Source organism: Pipra filicauda, unplaced genomic scaffold (assembly GCF_003945595.2).
Source record: "Pipra filicauda isolate LSUMZ 115617 unplaced genomic scaffold, ASM394559v2 scaffold70_size2993248_pilon, whole genome shotgun sequence".
NCBI classification, from domain to species: domain Eukaryota; kingdom Metazoa; phylum Chordata; class Aves; order Passeriformes; family Pipridae; genus Pipra; species Pipra filicauda.
Genome location: NW_024104876.1, coordinates 2,464,974 through 2,483,713, shown reverse-complemented (window position 1 = coordinate 2,483,713; position 18,740 = coordinate 2,464,974). Strand labels below are relative to the sequence as shown.

The window sequence follows — 18,740 nt, the reverse complement described above, 5'->3', positions numbered from 1 at the left end:
TTTTGGTAACCACTATATGAAGTTTTAAGATAATAAAACACCCCGATGCTCTGGGCATTTATAAGATATTTACTGTGAGATTTTTTTCATTGACCCAGATAAGGAGGGAATTTAGAGTTTGTTCAGGTGTGTCCTGTCAGGTTTTCTGAGGCACATGGAGCTGGTGAGGAGTCACTCCTGGACCTGCATGTGGTGTCCTGTTCGGGTGTTTATTACGATGTTTAGGGGTTTTTGCTGGAATATATAAGTAGAAGGAGACAGAGCTTTGCCTGCAGAGTAAGTTGATGTAATTTATGTGGGAAGGAAAACTACTGTTTTGTCAGAAGCATCTTCTTTCTGAGGGACTGTATGTGAGCTCAAAACAGAATATATAGACCATTACTCCAGGGGATTACAATTTGTCAGGAGACTGTCATTGTATTATTAATTAAGCAGCCTTATCTGCTTGAATGAGCTGTAGGACATTTATCTTCATTAAGCTGAAGAGAATCCAGTACAGTAAATTAGATAGCAAAGGAGCTCGATCTTGCTGTCTTTGCTGTCTCCTCCTCACCCATTTTTTTTGCTAAGGAATATTAAAATAGTGCTGAGAAATTCATTGACCTGCAATAAAGAGACATATTTTTGCTTTTGGTGTGATCCTAAATGGCAAGGAAAAAAAATTTGCAGAACTAACTTCACTTTTTTTGAGTTCTGAAATGAAAATGGAATTTAAAATAATCCGCGAGCGTTCAAGTAAAGGCTTGGGGTGCTGTGGTGGTGGGGTTGGTCCACACACAGTGTGAGAAGTTGATGCCAGCTGAGAATGTCACAAGTAAAGCAGCCCTTCAGGAGGTGAGAGAGATACAGTTTCAGGCAGGAAATGAAGAGCCCTTGTCTGGGATTGTACAGTGGAAGTGAACCTTCGGTCCAGTGACTTCTGAAGTTGGTACAGCACACACACATCTCATTCTTGGTGCCTTTTTCCTGACAAACACTGAACAGTAGCACCTCTCTACACCTGCTCATACTCAGGTAATAACCTTTAGGTGTCAGAAGAAGAACAGCTGTACCTGTGCAACCCTCAGACTGTTGGTGTGGTGGGAAGAAGAGTTTATATTTCGTGTTATTGATAATATTAAAACAGTAACGTGCATGAGATAATCACCTCAGGGGAAAAAAAAAAAAGCCTTGAGGTGTGTATGGACAGAATTTTCTTGGTGTACACCTAAGTAATTAACATAAACCATAGGAACCCAAAAAACAGGTTTGATTGTTCCTTGTGTCTTACTTCATTCCTGTCTTGCAAAAGCACATTGAGTATTGTCTGTGAAATGTGGGGTGTGTGGGTCACTCATGCTCTGGGCTGTAACAAGGGGGTGTCACATGCCTTGATACTTTTATAGCCTTAACTGGTGTCTTGTGAAGGGAATAATTTTTTAAACCTTTTTTCCATAATCAGTGATAACTTTTATAACTGTTTCCTCCTTCCCTGATGGGCAAATGCTCCTCTGTGATGGTCTGTAATGGATTTATTTCCCCCCAGCAGTTCTAGCAGGACAGAACAATTGTTTTGTGATGTTTGCAGGTGGCAGAAAATAAGTCAAAAATATAAGTGAATCTGATTAGATAATTTAATAGCAGCAAAATAAGAATATTTCTTAGCTTAGCATAATTAAAAATCATATTTCATGGTGACAGTGTTACTTCCATTGCTGGTGCTGTTTTCCTCAATTTTATTAGACTTAAGGTTGCAAGTACCACAGAAGAAAATTCTGTGATACTCAGAAATTTGTTGAACAGCAGGAAATGCAGGTAGAGAATCCTACCAAATTTAACTCTCCTTGGTGGTTGTTCACCAGTGGAAAAATTAGGGGTGTGTAATTGTTTAGCTTAGTCCAATACAGATCACTGGGCCCTAAAAGTGACACCAGATGTTGCAGTCAGATCTTCTGCTAAGCTTGTGCACATGACAGTAGGAATAAGTAGTGTAGGCTCAGTATTCCTTGATGACCATCCTTCAAACCCTTGTCACGTGGTTTTACACAATAAACAAATGGTTCTTCTCTCTTCCCCAGGTCACCTTTACCAAGAGGAAGTTTGGATTAATGAAGAAGGCCTATGAGCTGAGTGTACTGTGTGACTGTGAAATAGCACTCATCATTTTTAACAGCTCTAACAAACTCTTTCAATATGCCAGCACTGACATGGACAAAGTGCTACTAAAATACACAGAATACAACGAGCCCCACGAAAGCAGAACCAACTCAGACATCGTTGAGGTAACAATTTGAACAGACCCGTCACTCTTATCTCCTTAGTTCCTCCAATGTAGAGCAATGGAGAGGATTTTTAGGATATTTTAACCAGATGTTCTCCAGTTATTTAAATACCTTGTCATAAGATGTAAACTGCTGCTTTTAGCCTGGTTTCTCTGAGGCAATAAGTTGTCTTTCCAGCCATGTTGTTTTCCCATCTGCCCTCTGCCCCCTGCCAGTTTCTGGGAAACGTGTTTGGTTTCAATCACATTTGGCAGTGGAAATAGAGGTGTGAAAGATGGTTGTTCCTCTGGGGGTGGGAGGAGGAGAACTGTTCAAGGTTTTAACTGGGGAAAAAAGATCAATTGGATGGAGAATAAGGTCAAAAGAGTGTCCTCTCTGTTCTCTCTGCCCAACGGACAATTAGGGTTGGCCCCTTTTCTCTTCTCAGGTAGTAGTGACTTTACCAGTCAAATCTTGCACACAGATCAGATCACCCACAGCCTGTTCAGCCAAGAAAAACCAAACCAAAAAAGAGAATCTATGGAACAAACGAAATGTGTCCAGTCACTCTTTATGTGAGTTAAACCAGCAGCAGTGACTGCAGTTTCTGCAGTAATAGAATAGCATGAATATATTTACTCAAAGGTATTGGTTTCAACTACTTTTATAATGCTTGTGCTTTAAATAGAAACTCTTTTCAGTACATAATTTCTATATTAGGTGCAGTGGAATTCAAGGATTTTCTTGGCAATTGGAGCCTTGATGTACTGTAACTGCATTTCAGATCAGTTGTGTCTCCAGCAGTCCTGTAAATAGACCAAAACAGGTGGCTGACTTCAGGGTTTCATTTAAATTCTGAAGTTGTCTTCTGAACAAATGCCTTGCTTTTTAGGAATGATTTTGGAATAATGATTAGCCTTGTATAGCTGAGGAGCCTATTGCCAAGGGATCAGAGCACAGGGATATGATACTTGCTGATCTTGTAAATGAGTCTTCAGGCAAGAATTAGATTGACAAAACTGAGATCCACACAAATGCTTTATTTCTCTCTGAGAAGATTCTCTGCTGATTTGTCAGTTGTCTTTTATGACCAGAAAAAAACCCTCCCCAACTTCTGTCTTCAGCACTGAGTTCTAAGAGAGGGATAATACAAGCTGGAAAGAGTTGAAGGCTTATTACTGAGTTACTGGATTAGCATAAATAAGGGATGGCCACTGCAGAGGAGGGGGAAACCTGATTATTTCAGGATGAGCTTTTGATTGTGACAGATGTGAGCTTGAGACAGGGCTGCAAGTCAGGCTGAGTCTTGTTCTGCATCCAAGACCTCTTTGTGTTGTGACTTGTGGTAAAAGTGCTTCTCCACACCACGAGGACTAAGGACTCTTTCAAAGTAATTCTGCACAGAGGCTGCCTGTATTTTTTTGGGTTCTTTTTGTTGGAGGGACTTTTCTCCCAGTGTCAAGTGCTTGACCCCTGGCAGCTCCATGAGAAGGGCAGTCAGTGCAGCAGTGCAGATGTGCTCGGGGGGGACATGCAAGGACTCATCTGCAGATTCTTTCTAATTTTCCTCTGTGGATTTTCTGTATTACACTAGTGTGGCATTTGGGATTTCATTCCCATTTTTCAAACATAGTGTAATTCAGGAGTGCATCTTCCTGTCTCTTCAGCTTAGCCCTGTGTGCTCTTTAGTCTGGCTGTGAAATATTTTGGGTTTTTTTTTTTCTTTCTGGATTGGTGGGTGCTTGGAGTGTGATAGAGGCTGAGTTACATCCCCAGCATTTTGGAAACGTGCTGGAAGGACAGTGTAAAATGGCTTCTCTTTATTGTACTTGTGTAGAAATTCTGCTTTAACAAATGAAAATTACTAAAAAAAAAGCCTGAAATCTGTCAAATCCTTACTAAAGCAAGCTGGAATAAATAATTATAAGGAGCTACAGCTGATGTCTAGATATTAATTAAGAGTTTAGTAATTCACTTTCCTCCTTGGACATGACAAATGGCATTTATTGGGATGGGGGCTCCCCCTGGAACTGGTGTGCATGAGGAGGGTGGGATTTTCTGGGTTTGAAGGAAAGCTAATTCCAGGCAGCCCAGAAACCGTGGAAGGGAAGAAACAAATGTGCTGTTCCTTATTTTCAGTGCAATGTTGTAGATGATTAAGTGAAATCGCTGAGACAACTTCCCCTCAGAGTTGTCTCCTGCTCAGCTTTGGCAGAGGAATTGCTTTTATATGCCCAGAGCTTGGTGTCTTCTGTCGCTGCTGGAATGTTTGGGAAAACATAGTAGGAGGGAGAGCACTGGCATCTTAAATGAATACTATGATTTTTTTTTGATACATGCCCTTATGTCTTTCACTGTACATGTTATTGTAGATGTGAATGCTCTGTTGCTGTCCTAGATCTATTACTTTCTAACTTTTTTGTCCTTTTTATGTGTATTTATTGGTCTCATTTTTAATTTCTGTTAGTGTTTCCTTGTCCTCCTTTTCCCCCACTCAATTTCTAAGCACTTTACCCATCAATAAAATGTTGGTTTATTATAGAACCACAGACTGGTTTGAGTTGGAAGGGGCTTAAAGTTCCTCTCTTTCCAACCCCCTGCCATGGGCAGGGACACCTTCCATTAGACCAGGATGCTCCAAACCCCCTCCAGCCTGACCCAACCTCATTTCCTTACCTCTCTCATGTCATGGGTTTTTTCATTACAATTTTTTCCCTTTCGTAGCTACCTGGTACCTAATAACTGATATGGGTGTAAGGAACGTGGTTTTTAGGCAGAATCAGGCTTCTGAATAGCTGGAATTGCAAATTAGAATTTAGTTTTAATGTAAGCTTAATTTTCTGATGTCAGTAGAATACTTGGGAATACACCATTCCCTGTCATTTGCTACATTAAGGCAGAAGATCCTGTGACAGATGGCCTGGAATTTGTGTGGCATTTTGAGCTGGATCTCAACCTCTGTGATCCTTGATTTTATTTTATTTTTTTCCGTTTGAATCTGTTTTACAGTGTTGAAAAAACCCACATGAACAGGGTAAACAGGATTGCTTGAAACACCTCAAATCTTCAGAACATCCACATGTCTCTGCAGAAATACTTCCTTGCTTGTCAGGATCAGGCACAATTGGTCTGATGGGTTTATTAGATTAGTTTCTGCATCCCTCTGGAATATGGGAGGTGAGCACAGCTGATACTGGTGAGGACTGTTGTTAGGATTGCTCATCTCCTGCCCTTTTAGTAAAAGGCATTTACTCCAGGGCTGATGAATGTAGTGTTTTCTTTAAGCCTCGTGAAAGCAAAAAAAAAAGGTATCTTCTGTTAAAATTCCAAAATAATCCTTTTCTGTGGTTTCAGAAATATAAATTACCATTCAAAAAAATTATTTGATGTTTCTTGCTCTTGGAGAAAATGATACTTCTCACATCAGGTGAGAGAGTTTTTGGTCTCTTGTAAGGTTTCATTCATGTTATTTTTTCGTAGTTATTTGCATCCAGGGCAGTGCTTTTGCACAGGTTAGATGGATCCTGTAGGGATATGGAAAAAAACCTGAGATTTTTCACTCAGTGTGTGCTTTGAATTCCTGAAATACCAGCATCATGTATTTAGCTTTACAAACCCACCTTGGCACAGTTGCAGGTTGTTGCACTGAAGAACTGCCTGTGATTTGAAGGACTTGCTGTAGGTGTTAAAGCATTTTGGTGCTTTAATATTCATGGATTTTTTTTTTTTCCTGTAACAGATTATTCTTGACAAGTAATTATTTTTCCTGAAGAAAGTAGTACTTTTGCAGAGCAAAATGGGAATAGTTTCAGGTTTTATCAGGATTCTGTATCCATATGGTCAACAAAATGTTTTAATGTATTGAAGACAATTGAGATCTTGAGTGTTCATAATTTTTAAATCCAAAGGAAAACTGGGAGATGAACAGACACTTTCTTTAGTGCAGGGTGTGTTAAGGTTATTACAGCTTCTGTACAAGGTACCACTTCCATTTTGGCTCCTTCCACCCTTCATGAGACTCTGAGACAGCAGCAGTTGTTCAGTCATTCCCTCTCTTCCAGCCTCCCTTTTCCTGGGAGCCAAGGCCTGAAGATGACTCTTCTTGCCTGTTCAGCTCAGCCTTTTCTCTCTTTTCCATGGTTTGATGTTCCCTGAGTGTTCCAGCAGAACAGGGTTCGTTTCCCCTCGGTGTGGCCTGGATGGGCTGTGCTGGTTCCATCACCTCACCTCATCAGCCTGCAGTGAGTGGATTTTTAGGAGCCTGTCTAAAATGTGACCTACTTTTCCAGTTGGCATCTGTGCCCAGGAGAATTCCGGGTGGGTGTCAGTTAATGAGCCTCCTCTGTGCTCTGCACTTTGATGCTGTTTGCAGTGTGGTGTAATGTGCTGAATCAGGCTGAGCTTATACCCCAATTCTTGACAGCTGTCCTTGAAACAGGCAGTGATCTGGAGTAAAAACTGGAACTAAAACTATTAAAGAAACCTCTCCTAAACTGTATCATGTAATTATTGCAAACATACTCAGGACAGCAAGTGATTTGGGTGCTTGTGTTAAATATCTTACAATGACTGTAATGGGCAGGAACATTGGTGATGGCTCGGTGTGAGGGTGGTGGTGCCACGGTTCAGGCAGAGAGCAGGTAACAGGTGCTGGATTAGAATACAAAAAAGGGCATTTTCACCTCTGCCTTGTCACAAACTCTTAACCAGGAGCTGTTCCAGGAGCCATCGGTGTCCCTCAGGCCCAGCCATGTCGTGTCAGGGGTGGGCTGGCGGTGAGCGGGGCGAGCTCAGCTGCACGTGGAGAGCCCGCAGCAGGAGGGAGCAGATGCATCTCCCCAGCCAGATGGAGCATATGCCAGGAGACAAGTGTGACAGTGTGGGGAGCATAAACACAAAAGTTGGTGTTGAAACACTGTGTTTATAAACCAAAAACTCTCTGGGTTTTGTTTTTTTTTAATCCAGCTTTCGCCACCTCCTCCCAGCGTTGCTGCTTTTCCAGGCTGGGAATAACCAATATGTGTATTTTGAGCTGTTATTGGTGTGTCACACAGTGGAGTTTGTTTTGGTGGAATATGAAATGGTTCATTGCTTCTTTTTGTTTAAATTTGGGTGGGCTTCCTATGAAATTGAAGATCTGGGAGTTGTATCTAAATATATATGTGGATTAGATGAGAAAGACCTTCAGTTAATTGATTTTCCTTCCTTGATGGGTCCCTGGTGTATCTCATCTAGATGTGGATTTGGCAAGCAAGTTGGGCTTCCATATTTTGCTATTCAGAGCTAAAAAATATGATGGGGAAATTGGGTGGAATTCTTCAAAAATACTTGTTTCTTTGAAATGTTTCAAAAGACAATTACATGGAAAGCTTTTAACTCTATTTTAAAAGGGAAGGGAATGCCCTACTACCAGCTTTGGTTGAAAATGAAAACTAATGCTGAATGTGGGTGACTAAAACCTCCAAATTTATGTGAAATATCCACACAGTTTTATAGAACTGAGATGGTGCTGTGAGGTGGGACCAGGAATGCTGATGGTCAAACACACACTGGAGATTGTAGGAAGGTTGGCAGTGCTGATCCATGGACATTGTTTTGCATTCCTTCCTATTTGTTGGATGGAGAACTGCCAGAAGTGGGCAAGACTTAAGGAGAGTAAAGAAAGAAAAAAAGCAAAAAGCTTTTGGGCTGATAGAAGGACATGTGTTAGTAGGAATATTATGTGTTTGTGTTGTTCAAACCATTTGATTTGGTCTCCAGTCACTGTGGGAATAACTGTTACACAGTTAAAAGAAGGAGGAAGCTTAAAAGTGTTCTCGGTGAAGTAAGGAAAGGACTTGGTAATCTGCTCATGATGCTGAGAAAGTGTAGGCATTATTGGGCTTGATTTGCTAAATGATTATGTAAATGTAATTATACTGCATATAACATTTCAAATAACTTGAGATGGCACACAAATGCCTCTGAGACATTTTAAGGAGGTGATTGAGGAGGATTTATGGATGGTTAAGGACTAAAATCTCTTTGAGCTTACCTTAAAAAGAGAGAAAATACTTGAAAACTGAAGTGGTCTGGAATATGAGTCATCAAAAGCTCATATATATATGTATACACACACACACACATTTTTATATATCTGTGTATAGAGGTTTGAATCTATTTTTTTTCTAGTAGAAGTGTTTACTATAAACCTGACTTATAAACAGGTTATGCCTTGGGGTTTTAGTTCTCACTCCTGGGTTAGGAAGAAACACCTCTCTTGAAAAATTAAACTGTTGTCAAGGTAGCAAAGTATGTGTTTTGAATATAGTGACCAAAGAGACCTGTGTATTTTGTGCTGAACAGAACAGTTACCACTCCTAATGGTGTCTACATCTTATTTCTGCCCCTCCTTTTAAATTTGGGAGATTACATTCAGCACTTAATCCCCAAAGTAATTGTTCTGCTTTAAAATATTCTTTTAATTCTTTGCCTGTGCTGAAATTGCCTTGGACATACTGGTGACTAATGTTGACGTGCCTTTTTATTTATTTATTTTGAAATGACAGATTGTTGGTGACTTTAAGCGAGCTGACAGTGGTAGAAAAAAGTTTTTGTTCCTAGTAAATGTCATTTTGCATTCCTTCATTGCTGATATGTAAAGAATTGCCAGAAGTAGGATGGACTTTGAGTTTTTTGTTGTGGTTTTTTTGGGGTTTTTTTTGAGTTTTTTTTTTTTTTGTTTTTTTTTTTTGTTGAAACCTCTTTGTCTTACCTGCAAATACTCTAAAGCTGCACTTCCCATGAATCTAAACCAGTGATTAAATTTAGTGTTTTAGGGTTAAGAATACAACATTTTTTCTACCTCTTATAACAGTGCTGGTGCTTTGAATTTACCATACTCTGCTGTTATTCTGAATTTTGATGAATTCCAGATTTAGTCACTGCTTAAAGCACACAGACACCTGACGTTTGTCTAGAAAGCAGCTTTTTATAGAAGTTTCTGTTGCTAATAATGATTATACTTGGCTGGTGTTTTACCACCAGGAATTTTGTGCAGTCCAGGTTGCTCCCTGTCCTGTGACATGACACCAGTGAGGTTATTGTACAGCTGGGAGCTGTGGTGGTCTCATTTTTAATGAACTAATCCCTGAGGTGATGGGTGACAGCCTATGGAAGCAGGTGGAATCAGGTGGCTGTGCTGGTGGCAGGACCAGAATCCCAAATCCACGTGAAACACTAGCAGAGGGCCTCTAAATGGTACCTGTCTCCCAAAAACTCTGCAGAATCTGCCCTACAACAGGCAGTGATTCTCCTCTGTTATGAAATCCTCTATTTACTTCCCAGCTGTGCAAGTGATGTTTTCCCAAGTGATTCTACCCCGTGTTTGGAGAATGTTTTTATTTGTGAAATGAGGGCAGACACAGAGTCCGGTTCTCACACCCACTGCTCAGGGAACACGTGTCCGAGATTCAGGGCTGGATTTAGCTGCTCTGCAGACGTTGTGTTAAGCAGGATTGAAAATTGACTCCAAGAAAATCTGTAACAGCTCAGAGCTTGTTAGTGCTGGAGTTCATGCAGGCAGCCACACAAAGACAGAATTATTGTATGAACAAGTTCTTCCAGCTGTGCTGGTCTCGTGTGTTCTGCAGCCCTTGTGTTGCTGCAGGATTTGGTGCTTTTGAAATCCTGCATTGACAGAAAAGTGTATTTTTACTGTGCAATTCCCAAGCAAAGACCAAGGCATCTGTTAATGAAGAGTGAGTGACTTTACACAAGCTGTGCCTGGAAAGAATAGACCCAGAACAAAGCACCTCCTGCAACCACAGTGACATAAAGGACTGTTCTTTCTCGTGAGAGGCTTGATTTCAGTGCAGAGTTGATGTAATCCCAGCTTTCCACTTCCAAGCCTCGTGGGTTAGGGAGTGTCTTCTGCCAGGGATTAACCACCCTGCAGAAGGGACAGCAGAGGTGCTGCTGCTTCCTCAGTCTGTTCATCACTGTCAGAAGGAGGGACAGTGTCATCTCCAGCTGCCTTTTGGACCTCGGCATCTTTACAGGCTCTGTTCCTCTTGAAGTTCTTAATCCTTTGCTTTCAATTAATGTTTGGGCCTTAAACTGATGGTGCTTCTGCTCAGGGAGTGTGTGGTTTGTTCATTGCCAGGGTTTTACTGCAGGCAAACACTGCAGGACACATTTCCTGTTGATACTTTCACCTGGGATGTTTTGCAGAGTAACCTGCAGCTGAATCAAGAAAATATTTATGGTGGTGGTTCTTGTGGTACAGACCTTTGAATCTCCCATATCATAACATATATCACTTCATATCGTGTCATTCTTGGTCTTCATAATACCTCTAAACCAACACACATGCAGGTCGTTTTGTGACTTAGTAGGGAAAGTTATTGCACCTTATTAATGTCCTGTCATGTGATATTCATGTTGGAACTCACACATCTGTAATTTATAGTGTAGACTGTGGAGTGCTAGTCAAGTTAGTCAAATTGACTCTTAACTAAAATTATGTTTTACTGGAAATATTTATCAGAGAACTTCAGGACGAAGTGAATAACATTTTAAATTAAGAACTCTGAAATTTTTGGGGAATGTGGTGAAGACTTAAGATCAAAAAACCTGTTACACATTGTCCGACTGAAAGCTCTTCTAGAACCTTTAACGTTGCCATTTAAAGCCCTGCTCTTTCCTGCAAATAACTTACAATCCAGTACTTGCTGACTGCAGTAAAAAGACAAATAATCCATCATGCCAGAGCAGTTCTTTGTCCAATGTTGACATGAGTTACACATCATAAAGCTTACTCATATTTCACTGATTCCTGTGCAGCCTTTTCTCTCTGTCTCAAGGTCCCACCTTTGATTTCCCACCCCTTCTGTTAAGTCAGGACACCCTTCAAAGAGGTGCTTTGGCTTTTGAATAATTCGCTCCAAGTGAAGGTTGTGCAAGGGAAAAAATATGAAGTGTGTTTGACACACAGCTGAGAAGTTCAGTATTCAAAACAGAAATTGTGACACTCTTTGTGTCTCCAAGTCCTATGTTCTAATTATTTTAATTCAGTAAAAGTAGAGCTGTATCTGTTGTACCCTCTTTCCTTATTTCTTGCTGTACATCCTGATCTCAGCTGGGGTTTCCAGGTACCTGCTTTCAGTTGTCTTGTTCAACTTGCTCTTTTTTGGGGTGTTTTTTTGTGAAACAAGATGGCAGATCTATACAATATTAGCAGTAATTGAAGCTTGTTCTGGTAGACAGTGTAGCCACTTCCCATATTCTTACATGTGAATAGTATTTTAACAATAGTATAAATCCTTAAAATCCACTGAACATTTCTCTGGGAATAGTTGCTTATTTGTGTTGTAATATTTTGATAACACTCAGTTATCTTGAGCACCAAGACTTTGACATAGTTTCTGTTATCCTTTCCAATTTTAAAGCTGTAAAGAACAATTCAGGACAAGAAATATTTGCAATTACAGCCCTGCATAGGCAGGTGGACCAAAAGAACCCCGTTCTTTTTATATCACAGAATTGTAATTGGAGTTTAGATTTTTTTTTCCTCCCCCCCTTGGCAAGCTATGAGTAGGAGATAATATTTTTTCCTAAAGAACTTCTAAAAGATTATGAAGGATATTATGCAGATGGATTGCTGCACTTGGAAACTTTTCATGTTCCATATGGCTTATCTGCAGTGCACTGGTGCTGAAAGGAGGCCTTCAGTCGGCTACTGCTGCTGCTGCTTTGGGATTTAACCATTGCAGGCACATGAAGATCTATTTATTGGAGGATGTGTATGTATATATATGTTATCACTTGGATAAGGACTGAAAAAAAAATTTATGTACCACAAAATATCTCTTTGAACGTTCTGTGTTTTGCTCCGTTTTACCATTAATTTTGTCTGTTGCGTTCCCTGAAAGGACCACAAAATATATTTAATTTATACACTGAGGAATGGTTTCTGCTTCCTTAAGGTGAATATCAGTATATCCTGCCCTTGATTTTTAATAAAAAGATTGAAAAAAGATCAATTTAAACTGGCAGTTTAGTATTTGCTAATGGGAAAATCTAGTTTATGGTACCAGGTAAAATGAAAACCTCCTCAGTGATATAAAATTTAATAATCTCCCGGGTCATATAGAAAGTGAAACAGGCAAATGCATCAGATATTGGACTTTGAGAGCCTGACTTAGCTGTCACTGTGGCAACAGTATTATCAGTGCTAATGGATTACTAATCATTTTAAGCCTCAAGGAGTTCATTTAGGACCGAGCAAAAGCCTGTTTGTGGGTCAGCTTTAGAAGGTCCCCAGTTCACAGATAATGCTTCTCCGAAATCCCAAATCCGAGCACAGCTGCCCTTCCCATCCCTCCTAGTCCAGGGCACTGTGCAATATTCTAGGGGTGAAAAGAAGAATGGGTTTTATAGCCCATAAAATTCTAATTGTGTAGTAATTGCTGGTGGATTATCTGGTTAAAATAACGCTTCACAGCAAAGATGCTCCGGGCTAGAATTTGTGCCATAGCATGTCTGAAAAACCTTGTGTATGTGTTATTTTATATAAATGGGAGTTTGAATCCTGAGTGCCATCTTTATCATATCTGGGAGGAATTTGACAGCTCCCTCTCATGTTTGGCAGGCCAGGGATACATGTTAAAATTTGCCAGATGCTGGAAGGGCTCCAACATTTGAAACAAGACGGTGTCTTTTCTTGGAGTGGTTTAGAACAGGGACACTGATAAAATTTCAAATCATGAACATTTTTCATCTGTAAATGCTGAATACCTTTGCCTAAAACTGAACATAGAGCATTGCTAAGAGGGCTCTTTGTATTTTATGGCCTAGTGTAAAGGCAGGTTTATAGTTTTTTTTCCTTTGGAAAACCCTGGAATAAGTAATTAATCCCAAACCTCCTGTTTTCCCTAACAATCTATAATATTTACCCAAAAGTATAATAAATGTAGCAAACCTTAAGTACTGCACTCAGAATTTTTGATATCCAGATATTTTTGCATAATATCCATCATTTACCTTTTAAATATCACTGCTAATTGAGCACAAGTGTGGAAAATGTCATTTAAGTAAGCTGAAAGCAGAGTATGTCAATTGTTCAGATTTTCTGTAGCAAGCACTGCTGTGGTTGGGGAGCTGCCAGGAAGGCTGGGGAGACCTTGTTCTTTAAGAAGTTAAGCTCTCCAAGTTGCTTAGCTCATGGAAATGTCTGTCATAATCTAATTTGGCCTCCCCTGCGTTTCAGGGAAGTTTTGAAAGCCGGGCACCACTCCTTGCCTGGGCTGGGCTGGGCTGCCCGGGTTTGGGGCTATAATTAGAACGTGAAATCCGAACTGATAACGTGGCAAAATGGGACTGAAAACGTGTCAGGGATCCTGAAAGGAGCAGTACCAGGGCTAAACTTAAGTAGCCTCCCAACTCTGAGGACAGGAAAACACCTCCATAAGGAAATCTGCAGATGCTTCAGTGATTGGAGTTGAGAATATTAGTGGAGCTGAGGAAAGTGTATCAAGTTTGTAAACATTACCTAGAACAATCCACTACTTCTGAGCGTGAAAAAAGGAGTGTCAACTTACAGAAACAAATGTTGAGCTTCAAACACAGAACGTTGTGACTGAGTTGATTTATCTGGTTTTTCTCTGGCTGTTCTCTTTGGATGTTTGTGCTGTGCTTGGGATTCGCTCCTGCTTTTGATTTTAGGCAGTGGTAAATCCGTGTGCCCAGCACTGCAGGGTCAAGCTCCAGCTTTGTAGAGCCATGTTGTTACTTTAGAGAAAAGAACCAGAAAAGAACGAGGCTTCTGAAGCCAAACTGACCTGCAGGAAGTTTAAAAACTAAAAATAGCCTTTGGTGACTAAGAATACTCCTCAAATACTTGAATATGTTTTATATATAATAGGGGAGACATGCCTACATCTACAGGATGAGACACTGGGGTATTGTTCAGGCTGATGAAAAGGGAATATTTTGTCTTACAAAAGAAGAAAAACCCAGCTTGGTTTTGGGCTCAGCTTCTTGGCAATAATATGTATCAGGAAGCAAATAATGAAACAGTTGTCGTGGTTTCAGCATGAGTTTTTGCTGTATGTGAAGTGATTGATACATGTGGTTCTTGCCTGCTGAATGTCTCTGCTGTGGGCAGGGAGCTGAGCTGCAGGAAAGGAATATGCCCTGTTTTCTGTCTCTCATGTTTCAGGTATTGAGAGTGAAATCTGGTGCTGCTGTGACTGCTGTGTTTGTCCTTCATTTGGTGAATATCTCAGAAAAAAAGGTGTGGCTTGAAATGTGGGATGTGCTTTATCAGAGGTGGCTGCTGCCAGAGAGGACAGGCCATTCCTTCTGCCTCCCCTGGTTCTGTGGTGCTCAGCCCACACCTTGGAAAACCACTTACTCCTGCTACAGCTGGATCCAAACCCAGTAAAAAAATAAGTTAAATAAAGAATGACCAAGGAGAATTTTCTGTCATTTTAGTGAAGAAAGAAATACTCTCCACTAGAGCATCAGGAAACTGTAATTGTTTATCCTTCTGATAGCCATGGTGCAGCTGCCTCCTGGAGCAGCAGTAATATTTGGCAGTACCTGGTAGGACCTTTCCATTACTTTAGGCCCGAGGAATACTTACACTTTTAAAAATTACAGTATTTAAAAAGGGTTTACTCCAAATTTATGCTGCTTCACAGCTTTTCTGTGCTCCGACTGCAGGAGCAGGAGCAGAACCAGCTACAGGATTTAAGTGAAAGGTTTGCCTTTTCCAAGGGAAATCACTTCTCATTTCAATCTTAGTCAAATTTTGGACATGGTTTTCCTGATAATTTGGGATGAAACACCAGCAAAAATCCTGTTTGGCCAGCTCCAATAGTGAGTGCAAAAATAGAGCTGTTAACATGATCCATGGTAGCTCTGACAGCAGCAACCATTTCCTTTTTGTGTAATATTACAAGAAACCCAACACTCAATGTTTTGAGTGACCCGACACTTTTTTGCACATGAGGTCACCCCACATTCTTGCTTTAAGGCAGAAAAATATTGTTTCCTGATGTGACAATGAGCATAGTCAGATTCTCTGCAGTTCTGCCAGAGCTGGTGAGGAGCCCAATCCCCAGGACCAGAAAGCTCCCCCTCAGTGGGTCTCGGAGCCCAGAACACGCCGACTGCGCTCTGTGAATCACGAGCAGCGTGTCCCTGGGATCCAAACCAGGAGCTGGGATGGGAGCACAGCTGGGGGTTCTCCTTCATCTCTGGCAGCAGTGATCCACCCCTGTGTGTTGGTTCAGAGTTCCTGGTTCCCAGAGCTGCCCGTGCCCGTGTCTGGATCCCCCGTGATCCTGTGGGGCTGGAACAAGCCCGGGGAGGTGATGACTTGATCTCACACTGTGGAGGCTCAGCAGGCTCAAGGCTCCTGCATTTCCAGTGTCTCTGTTGGATACTGTGGAAGGAAGCTTATGCTAATCACACTCTGATGGTTGAGTATCATCTTTGCTTCCTCATGGATCAAGCAATAAATGGCTTTATTGTATTTTTACACTCGTTGATATCTGTATTATTGGTTTCAGTAAAATTTATGTTGAATTGTAGAGAGAAGCCAATTATTCCTTTCTGTTGTTGTTTTGCAAGAAACTCTTCTTCTGTTCATGATTCTGGCATGCTTCTTTCCTTGAATTAGCAAAATGCAGTGCAATTAAAAAGTGCTTTCCATATGTGTGGGGAAGTTCAGGAAAATATTACCATGTGCTTGACTGCAATGTTTAAACCCATCATAGCCAGTCTAGCCTTTCTCATACACTGTTTTCTAAGCTCTGCCATTCAAATAAAAATAAATAAATATTATCCAGTAGTTATAATATTCACATAATTCAGTTTTACACAGTGGAACAAAAGCAGTTAAAGCTTCAGGGTCGTTCTGCAGTATCAGGATGACCACACCTGTCTAGAACTTCATCACAGAACTGTATTGTTGTATTTGCTTCATTCTTTTATAAAAAAGGTTTCACACTTGCCTTGGTTCTTCGTAAATGCTTTAAATTGTTTTCTGACTGAAACCAGTCCTTTTCTCTCCTCAGTGTAGTTAGTGCAGTCTGAGATCAAAGCTGCACAATCTCAGTTACTAGGGCACAATGCAGTGCATTGGCAAACACGTTGGAACGATTTCCAGTAATTTGGGCTAAGTCTTAGAGGAAGTGGAAAGTAATAGAGATTAACTGAAAGGGCTGCACATTCCCTTAGATGATCTGGAAAACAAGGCTTCACACCAGAAGGTAACTGCAGTGAGCATCCAATAGCAAAACTTGGAATTTAATGTTCTTTCCCCCTCTTGCTGTTGTAAGAAAATTATGCCCTATATTTAGTAGCCTCAACTGTAAAAACTCTTGGTTCTATTCTAAACAAGCTCATGTATCACAGCAGAGAAATAAAACTCTCTTCACGTTACACAAATTATTTGGTCTCACCAACTGGCATTTTATTTCTCAGAGTCAGTAAAATTTCAGTCCCCACAATAATATCTTGGGAATAGCTCAGAGAGGTGACTGATTTACATTATTTGGAGAAATAACAGATTTTTAGCACAGGAGAATCTGGAGGGCGGGGTCAGCCCTTGTTGATGGCTTTCCTGGGTCCCAGCAGAGCGATTCCCAGCAGCGTGTCCCTCCTTGTTTTCCCTGGAGCAGGGCCTGTTATCGGTGAGAACCCGCGCTGGGCTGGCTCGCGTCCGCCTCGCCTGCCCGTGTGAACAGATTCCAGCATTCCCGGCTCCGCAGCTGGAATGTTTTACTATTGTGTTACTGGGCGCTGATAAACTTCGCAGGCTTTTTATGGTCAGGTCCTCAAAGTGGCACTTGGTGTTTTGGTGATAAGGAGACAGAGCTTTGGCGATCAGACCCGGCCTGATTATCTGTAACGCCAAGCCTGGCTTAAATCCCTCCACAATGACAGGAACCCCAGCTGGAGTGACGCTTTCCAGAGCCTGAAACGGGAGATACTGAGGCATTTTCCTTCCTCATGAGTCAAAGCAGAGTTAACCCCATTGTTAGCGACAATAAAAAACGTGCAGTGGCCAAGAGGAAGGAGGTGTTTTTGTATTTAAATCTCTTCCTTTTTGTTCCACGTGGAGCGTAATTTTCGGGCAGATCCGGGGGGACGAATTGCCATCATTACACCTAAAAGCTTTCACTGTATTGCTTTAGACTATGGAAAGGAGCTCTAATGAAACTCCTGGGCTGCAAGGTTTAAATTGCTTTGAGGTGTTTATCAGAGGAGGAGAAGTAACAGTGCGTGGAGTTCTCGCAAGACCTTTGTGGCGTCTGAATCCAGCCGGTAATCGTGTCCCGGGTAAAGACATTTGGATTCTATTTCCAGACTGCCGTGGGCTGCAGGGGTTAAGTGTAATCCAGATTATACAGTGTTAACATTTTCCCTGCTGATACCGAAGTGTAGCAGCCTGGCAGGCTGACTTGTTAGGAAGGGCTGGGAGAGAGGGAGAACAGGCTCCGACCTTGAGAGGCCGAGCCTTGTATGGCCAAGTCCATTCCCGTGTCCAGCTGATTGGTCGGGGCAGCGGGATCGGGATCGGGGCCGTGACAGGTGCTGGAGGAACCCACACCTGTTTTCCCCCATATGCTGATTTAGTGATTACATTTTTGTGGGAGTTCCAGATACTGTGTGGGATTCGCCGAGCGAGCCAAGAAACTTGAGAAGGAATTACAGCTTCTGGTGAACTGTGATATTAAAGAATTTCAGGAGGCGAATTGGATTCTCGATTCCTGCTTGAAAACTGCAGGAGAAATAAGCACTGTTTTGCATATCTATAAATAGTAAAGTCTTATGCACTTTTTATTGTACTAAAAAATCGTTAGACAGTAAGAAAAAATGCTGGTGAATAGTATAAACTAAAACATTTTGCTTTAGAAATCAGAATTTCAGTGCGTTATGGAAACTGCTTTTATAGGAAAACGTGGAATTTCTTTAGGGTGCTGGAAATATCAACTTGCAGATTTCTAAGATCTTTAGGGTTTTTAGTGTAAAATTCATGGAATATAAATAATTTCTCACAAAAAGGAAACACACAACTCCTTCATGCCTGTATAGTCCTACTGCTGCCTTATGTACTGATAATGTGTGTCTGTATAAAATTTACACTGCTTTCCTTTTGAGGCTTTTAAAAAAGATTTTTCCACAGGTAATATTTTAAATCTTGTTTTGTTATAAACGAGAACTTGCAGAGAAAGATTTCTGATTGTGTAATAGATGGAAAAGAAAACCAAGAAATACAATTATCTCTTACACTTTGGTCACCAGACCTGTAGCTTCACATCCTTTCTCTGATGCCTGGATTGTAGACAAGTTTGCTTTTTTTTTTTTTTTCCAGGGGATGTTGGTGTGAGTTCTCCATCAGAAAACAGGAAGTAGCCCAATAAAGCAGTTGCATCAAGTTAGTCTAAAGGACTCTGAAAAAGCTTATATTTAGCAAACGAAGTCATTTTAGAGAGGGATTATGTAATT

At 41.0% G+C, this 18,740-nt stretch overlaps 1 protein-coding gene across 5 annotated transcripts in view; it reads left to right on the top strand.

Moving 5' to 3' along the window:
- Positions 1–18,740, top strand: part of MEF2A (myocyte enhancer factor 2A) — an 80,485-nt gene that overhangs the window by 35,961 nt on the left and 25,784 nt on the right. For all 5 annotated transcript variants that reach the window (XM_027714742.2, XM_027714744.2, XM_027714739.2 and 2 more), the window contains exon 3: positions 2,058–2,261. In XM_027714742.2, coding sequence (XP_027570543.1) covers positions 2,058–2,261 — 204 coding nt within the window. The remainder of the gene's footprint in view (positions 1–2,057; positions 2,262–18,740) is intronic.